The 10,307-nt window shown below is 34.3% G+C and overlaps 1 protein-coding gene across 1 annotated transcript; it reads left to right on the top strand.

Annotated features, from left to right (window-relative positions):
- Positions 1–8,067: 8,067 nt before the first annotated feature.
- Positions 8,068–10,306, top strand: LOC125845819 (phenylalanine ammonia-lyase 2; the record flags this gene model as incomplete). The annotated part of the gene is made up of 2 exons (XM_049525335.1): positions 8,068–8,612; positions 9,190–10,306. Coding segments are annotated over exons 1-2 (1,542 nt in total), but the record flags the coding sequence as incomplete, so codon positions are not given.
- Position 10,307: the final 1 nt, after the last annotated feature.

Genomic DNA, 10,307 nt, shown 5'->3' with positions numbered 1-10,307 from the left:
TTGAAGGAAAGGATCAAGTCGGCGGAAAAGGGGAGCAGTCGGTGCATCGCCGAGATGTTTCGCGAGGCAGTACTATGTCGCCCAATGACCCAGAGCACGACGATGCTGAAGGATGGTGCAAGACGGCAATGAACTACATCAAGGGGTGAATTGCTGAGTTGATCGGCGATTCTGACTAATGTCGCCGAATGGTCCGCTGCAACACAGATTTCTTTAAAACTATAAATACTCGTAGAGAGTTTTAGCTTAGAAGGAGATTTTTAGGATCATCAGATTTTTAGTGTGAAACAATTAATATGATTTTAGTACTTTTTATTTTTGCTCTGAGTTTGAGAGGGTTTTGAAACTTGAAGAAGAAGAGGGTTTCATCTCCAAGGATTTGGACTTGGGTCTCTTGGATTCTTCATTCTTGGCCTGTAACAAGACTTCAATCTTCATACCCATTTGAATGCAAGTTCATTTAGGTATAAATTTCTATCTCTTGATGTGTGGCTAAAAACCCCAATTCTTGGGGTGTGATTTAGCGAATATGGGTTTAGATTATTGTTGGGTCTTGCTTGCTGATAGGTTATGTAACGACCCTTTCGAAAGGATACTACCACTTAAGCAAGAAAACTACTTAAATACTTGCGACATTTAAAAGAGATTTACTATGGCCATATTGATTATAGTTTAGTAGAGGGATTAGGTTCATAAAGGAAAAAAAAATAGATAAGGATGTGCATCTTGTCCATTTAAACATTTATGTGATGTCAAAATTGATATGGCACGGAATTTCAACTTATGCCGGAAAAACCCTCCCAAAAATAATTTAAGCAAATAACCAATGAGCATTTCATGCATATATTCTTCACACTTAAGGATGAAATAACAAGAATATTAACCATTTTCGAGTACCGAAATCAGCCCGTTCATGCTTCACACAAATATTCAAAACAAATAGTAAATTTAGTATATTGCAATACTTGGGCTTACACACCCCAAAAGAACAAAACATATAGCCATACTTATTTTACAACGCATGGTGACATGATCACATTAGTCCTCAAAATTTCATGTAAATATACAACACATAGATCATGTACAAGTCCCAAGGTTTACACAAAATATAGATGCCTATATGCAAATGTGATGTTCCTTAAGGCACTCAAAATTTCCATCTCCAATGGCCAGCTTCATGCATCCACTCGATCATTCCCCTACGATAGAAACAACTATCGCTAAGCATATAGCTTAGTGGTGCAAAATTATAGTTTCGGAGCCATTAGATTCACCAAGTTAACTTTCTCAAGTCATGGGCAAAATACTTGAACATAATAAATAAATCAAGTAAACAGTATATATAGAGGGCATAATACATATATTGGACCCTAAACTTGGCTTCAAATTTTAACTTTGACCTCCAACTTTCATAGTGCACAAATAGGCACTTTAACTTGTATAAAGTAGAACAAATAGACACACATGTCCTACATGGCACAATACACGTAGGACACCACGTAGGACAAAAAATGACATGTAGGATGCCATGTAGGACATGTGTGTCTATTTGTTCTACTTTATATAAGTTAAAGTGCCTATTTGTGCACTATGAAAGTTGGAGGTCAAAGTTAAAATTTGAAGCCAAGTTTAGGGTCCAATATATGTATTATGCCTATATAGAGTATCAAGTTTGATATTTAAAGTTTCAAATGTCAAGAACGCTCATAGCACAAATTTCCAAGAGATTCAATAACAAGGCTCGCCCAATATATACATCATGTCTTCACACCAAGCACAAGCAAGTATCAAGAAGGGCTAACGCCCTGTATCAAGAAGGGTCAAAGCCCAATAATCAAGAGAACCAAGAACCATATTAAAAATGACTTTCTAGTTCGTACTTAAAAATGGACAACTTCCATTCTTAAGACGAACTAAAAATCCAGAGTCAAGATGGCAAATGATTCGAATCAAGAGGCATGCCAATAGTGACAAAGTCACAACCACAAGAAGGACAAGGTCCCAACAAGAGTGCCAAGTGATCAAACAATCCGTACAAGTGGGCGAGTTACACAAGCATCTTTAACGCCTTAAAGGATACCAACACAACAATACAAAGTGACAAGAGGTAACCAAGGTACCAAGATCAACCTTCAGCGGTTAAAAGAGTGCAAGTACAAGTTTATACACAAACCTCAGTACTTTAGCAAAGAAACAGTCCAACACAACTTCAAGAGTTCAAACCGTAGACCAACCAATGTATCAAGGTCCTCAACTTGTTCACAAGTATATACAACCTTTAAAATACAATTAAATAACTTCTTTAATCCCTAGCAGCTTAATAATATTGATGTAAAATAGGATTATCATCACAAGTAAGATTAGCCTGTACAAACACAACTATGCTGCCAAAACAGTGATTCTGGTCAGCCTAGTACCTCATGTCGCAACTTAGATTTGAAAAGGACAACGACAAAACTAGACTTTATAACCTTCATGAAAGATGTAGCTACATCTCTTAAGGTTGCAACCAAACAAGAATCACCCAAAATATATTTTGTACAACAAGATATAGTCAAAACACTAACAGTTGTTCATACAAGATTTGAATTTCCGAAATCTGGGCAGAACTTGCCCTATGTTGCGTCCCATATTTCGAATCCATAATATCTAAATCAGAGTTTTATATAAACATAAGAGTAGTAGGTCTACGCATTATCTTTCCAAATCATATTTATTCACTGTAAACTAAGTTCTAGAGCGAGAGATATGCATAAAGTACCAAACACTACCCAGCTCAGAAACAGATTTTGTCACTTACCAACAAGAAGTGTGTGTTTTTGAATTCCAGCCAAAAAGGGCCAAGGCTTTTTTGTGATTTTGAAGAATAATTTGTTTAGCTAAGGTTCTAATGTTCTTAGACTTGAGGGAAATGAATTTAATTGAAGGAGGTGTGAAAATATTTAGTTACAAAGGTGATACTTATCACCTGTACAGATGTCACCAAAAGGGGCTGCCCAAGCAAAAAGTTGTCTGCCCAAAAAGCATACATATATACCTATATGTATATCCCTCACCTTCATATTAAAGTTATACAAAATTCTAATTAGGATCTTACCTAAACACCCCATCACAATCCCTTAAATTACGATCACAATTTATGTTAAGCAAGTTAGCAATTATCACAACATTTCAAGTTCTCTAAATGAGAATAAAACATATTGTAGTAATTAAGCAACGGTAAATCGACATGCGACTCTTGGTTAATATTTAAGGGTGTTACAGGTTAGATGTATTTTAATGGTGATTTCACCTAGTGGTTGTGGTTTAATTTAATGGGTTTGTAGTTGCAAATACAAAATCACCCATGTGTTTCCGGCTTACGAGATAGAGAGAGGTCGTGAAACCAAGACCGCTAGACTGATGGCCTAAGGAGTGGGTCGACATGAGGTTAAGCTCGAGAGGGTGAGCCCTAGTCCTATATCCTAACACTCAGCTCAAGAGAGTGAGTGAGGTAAGGTGTAGCTTGGTCTTCATGTGGCAAGTGGGTGTCCGAGAGGAACCCATTTGAAACGGGGAAAGTTGCTCGAGAGAGAATTTATTCCCACATATAGCTTAGCCTAGTCACTATTACTCTACAAATTTTCTATCGAAAGCATGTACCCAATAATTTAGATTAACCCGTATTCTGGTCACATCCCAAGAATCCCCTCTCATTCATAGATTTCTTTGTTATTTCTACTGTTTTTGCTATACTTGTCACAAAAACCCCAAATAGATATTTGACACTTTTGTGTCCCCCTTTAACTTACAATATTTTTAATCGTTAATAGCTTTAGCTACGACTAGATAGAACTAAATTTTATTTTTCTATTAATTCTCGAAACCACTCCCTTGGGACTCGACCCCAACCCTTGGTTGGGTTATTATACTATTGCACAATCGTAGACACTTGCATCGGAAGTTGTGTCATTGATTACGCAAACAACACTAGTCTATCAATAGTGAATCTTCTAATGATGATAAAATTCATATAAGTTGCATTTGAACGTGTATGAAGGTGCTATAAGTTTTGTATCAAAACAGGCTTGAATTCCATAGTGGAATTATAAGAATACATTTAACATATACATGCTTGAAAAGAAACGGAATGGTTGAGAAAATATGATTTCGAAATGTTATGGCCACAACTGATGCAACAATTCTAAGCTATTGAGATAATGATGATATCTATGATATGCCTAAGTAAAAGATTTGTTTATGATTTATATAAATCTTGTAAAATCTAGTTTCAAAAGATGAAGTATAATAAGTGTGTGAATGAATAAGGCTAAAATCCTTAAAATAAACATAAGTGATGGGAACCCAACTTTGAGTTAGTATACACTTTGACAATACAAGTTCAGCAGGTAATAACAAGTTACTTTGTGTTGCTAAAGCATGAGTCTTCTTTTTAGAGCATTGATTCAAGTGTACTACATACTGTTATGTGAGAAATTGAGTAGTTGTTAAATGCTTAAAATAACAAGGGTATAGTGACAAACTCCATAGTGCAGACTGTTACACGGATGTTGAATTAATTCTTAATAAAATTAGTAAATGTGGGACATAGTAGTTAATTTCACCTATATGTATATTGAAGTGGTGTCGCTTCAAGCAAGATCTAAAGGGTTGGTTTTGTAAATATTCATGAAATCAAGATGAGCACATGGTCATAATCATGCTAAAGCAAATACTAGGGTCTCTAAGCTATAAATAATATTGTGTGTGATATTTTTTTTATTTTTGGGAGTTGTGATTCAAATCTTTTAAGATACCAATTACTTCGTCAGAACTTTAAAGTACTTGCACTAACAGAAAGTTCAAATCTATTATAAGTTACTCTTTGTATGCATGATATTATGAGAAACATTATAAACTAGTGGGCGGGATTGTTGGATATTTTGTAATATATAGAGGTCTTAAATTGAACATACATATTTGTTCGTGAAAGAACATGACTGTTATGAAAAGTTATTTGTTCATGAAAGAACATGATTTTTATGAAAAGTCATATGTTCATGAAAGAACATGACTCTTATAAAGAGTCATCTCTTAAGTACTATAAATATAAAGACTCTCTAGAAGTAGCCTAAGAAAAATCTGCATGTATAAACAAAGGGCTTTGTTGTATCCTTGAAGAGAACTATTTGTATTTACCCCAATATGAACATGGGCAATATCTCTTTCAAGAAAGTGATTACACGCCTCAAAACCATCTTCTTCTTCAATTATACTTCTTACTATTTTCTTCTAACACCTTGAAATAAAGCTTGAAGTTGAAGAACCCTAGCTTCTTCTTTGAGAGAACTTAGAACATGCAAATTTGATTTGTTTGAGGGTTGAGTGTGAATAGGGAGATTATTAGGATATGAGATAGAATTAGGGAAGTTAATTGAGGGTAAAAGTTAAAGAATACTTTGTTGGAAACATAAGAGGACCATTAAAATAAAAAATGACCTTTTAATGAATTTCGCCGACCAAATCGGTGATCTGGAGATCTTCTCACCGAAATAGTTGATGTTTCGCCCAATTGGAATTTAGATCGCCCAAATAGACAATACTTAAGATTTTCGGGACATTTAGGCAAGCTAATTCGGCGATTCACCAATTGAGCATGTGACCTTGCCGAATTTCTCAGCCCGGGTATATTCCAGTAAAATAATCATAACCTTTTACTCCAAACGCGTAATAAGGCAAACTTGGTGTCGTTGGAAAGAAAACTCATAGACCTTTAATTTGATAGATCATATGCCCCCTGATTCATCATGTGTTAAGAGATATGATCGCTTGAAGTTGACCTAAGTAGAATATTATATCAAAACTAGATCGATAAGGAAGCTTTCAACTCAAATTTGTGCTAGGGTATTCTAGTGACCTTGATTCATATTCAAATCCATTCCCACACTAAAGGATTGAACTCATTACCTAAGAACAATTTAAGAATCACCTGCTACGATCTTATATGTAAATGAAGAATGACTCGGGTCTTACTTAGAAATTTCGGGGTGTTACACTAAACTTACATATACCCGATATGCCACATCACATAGCAAGTAGTCTCAAATTCTTGTAGAAGTATGCTATTTTTAATAAAAATCGATAGAAGTGTTGAAGACATCCTTAAACTTGATGAAAAATTACATGTGTATTTCACTAATGTTGCAAGATCAGAGGTGTATTTAAGCTCCCTTAGTCAAATAAAAGGGTGTTTTTAGGGCTGTCAATAGTTTAAAGATGAAACAAATAATTCACGCTAAGTTCAGAAGTGTTTGCAATACTTCTCCTAATTTTAAATAGTACAAGAACAAATTTGATAATTATTTTCCTTTTTTATCCTTTCACTTGCTAATTATCAAGAAGTTCAGTATCGATAGTAAATTTGATCGTTCCATGCTTATTTAATATTCTATGTTTATCTAATCGAGAATTGGAGAAGATACTATGATAAAGTTAAATCTTTTTTTTTTTTCTATAGGAAATTAGAAGGGCTTCATCAAATAAATAAGCATATATTAATTAGGTACGCTGAAATGAAAGAGAATATATGTAGCAGCAATTCTTAAAGGATATATTGACTAATCTTTAATTAATTAAAGATCTTGATTTTGAACTAGTTTGTGTATTCTTTGTAGGTTAATTTAGATTTTCTAAGTACGTGTAAATATATTTCTTGAGAAGTTTTTTTTCGGACAGTGTTAAATTCAAATTTAATGTTTGCTCCTGAATTGCTCAATTTTAAAAATAAAACATTAGATAGTCATTTAGCATTCATAATAAATTACATAATTTTAAATCGTGATCCAACATTTCTCAAAAAAAATTGTCATTTTTCTCAAAAAAAATATTTAAATTGTGATTTGAATAGTTCATAAATCGTAAAAGAAATAAAAACATGATCTTTTACTAAGGAGATGTCTCAAAAAGTTATACAACCAAACAGTGATGGATGTCATATTTTCACTAAATAAGGGTTCGTAAAATAAAAATAGTGTGCATGATGTTTGAACTTGGAACCTTAAGGTAAAGTTTGAACCTTCTAAGCCACTAACTCAACCTTTAAATTTGTGTTAAAGCGATTCAAAATCTGAATATATACATTAAAAAATATCTCATATACAATATATAATTTTTATTGAGAAGGTTCAAGTGAACACCTTGACAATCCCTTAGATCCGCCTTTACAATTGAAGAAATCTTTACATTCTACATTGAGACTTGAAATTTGAGGATCACCATATAAAGTGTTTCCCTCTTAGATTGATCCTACCAAACAAAAAATTAAATTAATCAGGTCGATTAGTTAAAAGATTAGAAAATAATAATTGACCAATCCAATAAAGTGGAAACTCACTCATAGGTGAACACTCAAGTATGAATGCAATTTGAAGCATATTTTAAATTAATTAATGGATATACATGGAACAAAACCTAACAAAAGTGGACCCACTTGGTTAACAAAGAAACTTTCTTCAATTTTTATGATCTTATTTTCTTCAAGTGTTTTCCTAGTCAAAGCCGGCAATTTTCTATCAACCTTCCTACCCTATTTAAAAAGACAAATTTACAAATATTTTTTTAAAAAATAAAACAAGAAGATATGGCAGTAACATAGAAATTACTTGGTTTGTACTATATGTTTAGTTGTTAAGTTTGACTCATACTGGGTTTTGACCAATTAATATTGACCGATATAAATAAAATCCATTTCTTTTAGATAAATTTAAAGTTTGATAAAAATATATTCGTTCATAACTTATAATAAAATTGATTATACATAATACATCTTCCATTCACTTTTATTTTCTAAAATAAAATATTCTTATTTATTTTAACTTAACATCAATTAATGGCTATAGCACTATTTTTTTAATAGATATGTCAAGTCAAATAATGACAAGTAAGAATGAACGGAGGGAGGACATTCTATTAATCTTCAACAACCACCATTTTAGTTTTTTCCTAGCAACCCCCTCTCACATATTTTGTTTACCAACCATCATTTGTTCCTCTCTATTTATACTCACCACATGATATCCCATCTTACCACAACCAAACCAAAAAAAATTCTAAGTTCACAACATTTTTTTCTATATATACAAATAAACTCTAACCATTTTCTCTTCACTAAAATTTATTCATTACAAATCTAACCATTTTCTTGATCCAATGGCACCATCAATTGCACAAAATGAACATATTAATGGAGAAGTAGAAGAAGTGGCTATGGATTTGTGCAAGAAATCAAATTATGATCCATTGAATTGGGAAATGGCTGCTGATTCTTTAAGAGGGAGTCATTTGGATGAAGTGAAAAAGATGGTGGATGAATTTAGAAAGCCAATTGTGAAACTTGGGGGTGAAACTTTGACTGTTGCACAAGTTGCATCCATTGCAAATGTTGATAAAAAAATTAATGGTGGGGTCAAAGTAGAACTTTCTGAAAGTGCAAGGGCTGGTGTGAAAGCTAGTAGTGATTGGGTGATGGATAGTATGAGTAAAGGTACAGATAGTTATGGTGTTACTACTGGATTTGGTGCAACATCTCATAGAAGAACAAAAAATGGTGGTGCTCTTCAAAAAGAACTTATTAGGTAAACAAACTACTTTTTTCGTTATATACACTGACAACATAAATAATTTTATATTTTTTGTTATATATAGCTTATCGACTACCTTGAGTGCTCCATCTCGGGCCATAGACATCATATGCTCCATTAAAAAAGTTTCTTTTTTTTTTAATGATGACACACATTTTTATGTTTCTTGTTTTCTAGCTATAGCATTCTGAACCATTGTTGATTATAAATTTAGCTAAGTAACACATTTGATTAATTGTATTATCTAAACTTAAAAACAATATATAGTTGGTACTCCAATGACAGCTGCAAGATTTTCAGTAAACGAGTTCGTTATTTATTATTGGGATATGCCATCGAACTTTGAGAAAAAGGCTCATCTATGTCATCCGTTTAAAGTTTTAACTCATTTATGCTATTTCCGTTTAAGAAAAGCCTCATCCATACCATTATTTGTTAACTAAAAAAGGTTTTGATGCCATATTTGAGCCAAATAAAATTTTACTTAGTATGTATGGAGTGATATTACGCGTAGATGTTTCGGATGAATTCAGTTAAAAATGTGATCTTGATGAATATGATATTTTTGCAGGTTCTTGAATGCTGGAGTTTTTGGCAATGGAACAGAAACATCTCACACATTGCCACATTCAGCAACAAGGGCAGCTATGCTTGTTAGGATCAACACTTTGCTTCAAGGCTACTCTGGCATTAGATTTGAAATCTTGGAAGCAATTACTAAGTTGATCAACAGCAACATCACCCCGTGTTTGCCCCTCCGTGGTACGATCACTGCCTCGGGTGATCTTGTACCTTTGTCCTACATTGCTGGTTTGCTCACTGGCAGGCCTAACTCCAAGGCTGTTGGACCCAACGGTGAGAAACTTAATGCTGAGGAAGCTTTCCGTGTGGCTGGTGTTACTGGTGGATTTTTCGAGTTGCAGCCTAAGGAAGGACTTGCACTTGTGAATGGCACAGCAGTTGGTTCTGCTATGGCATCAATAGTCCTGTTTGAGTCCAACATTCTTGCTGTTATGTCTGAAGTTTTATCAGCGATTTTTGCTGAAGTGATGAACGGAAAGCCCGAATTCACTGACTATTTGACACACAAATTGAAGCATCACCCTGGTCAGATTGAAGCTGCTGCTATTATGGAACACATTTTGGATGGAAGCTCTTATGTGAAGGCAGCTCAGAAGCTCCATGAAATGGATCCTCTTCAAAAACCAAAGCAAGATCGTTATGCTCTCCGAACATCTCCACAATGGCTTGGCCCTCAAATTGAAGTCATCCGTGCTGCAACTAAGATGATCGAGAGGGAGATTAACTCAGTGAACGACAATCCATTGATCGACGTTTCAAGAAACAAGGCCTTACATGGTGGCAACTTCCAAGGCACCCCTATTGGTGTCTCCATGGATAATACACGATTAGCCCTTGCATCAATTGGTAAATTGATGTTTGCCCAATTCTCAGAGCTTGTCAACGACTATTACAACAACGGGTTGCCATCTAATCTGACAGCAGGAAGGAATCCAAGCTTGGACTATGGTTTCAAGGGCGCTGAAATCGCGATGGCTTCTTACTGCTCGGAACTTCAATTCTTGGCAAATCCAGTGACTAACCATGTCCAAAGTGCTGAGCAACACAACCAAGATGTGAATTCCTTGGGCTTAATCTCAGCCAGGAAAACAGCCGAGGCTGTTGATA

This window comes from Solanum stenotomum, chromosome 11 (assembly GCF_019186545.1).
Source record: "Solanum stenotomum isolate F172 chromosome 11, ASM1918654v1, whole genome shotgun sequence".
Classification (NCBI taxonomy): Eukaryota; Viridiplantae; Streptophyta; class Magnoliopsida; order Solanales; family Solanaceae; genus Solanum; species Solanum stenotomum.
This window is presented reverse-complemented; position numbering and strand designations above follow the sequence as displayed.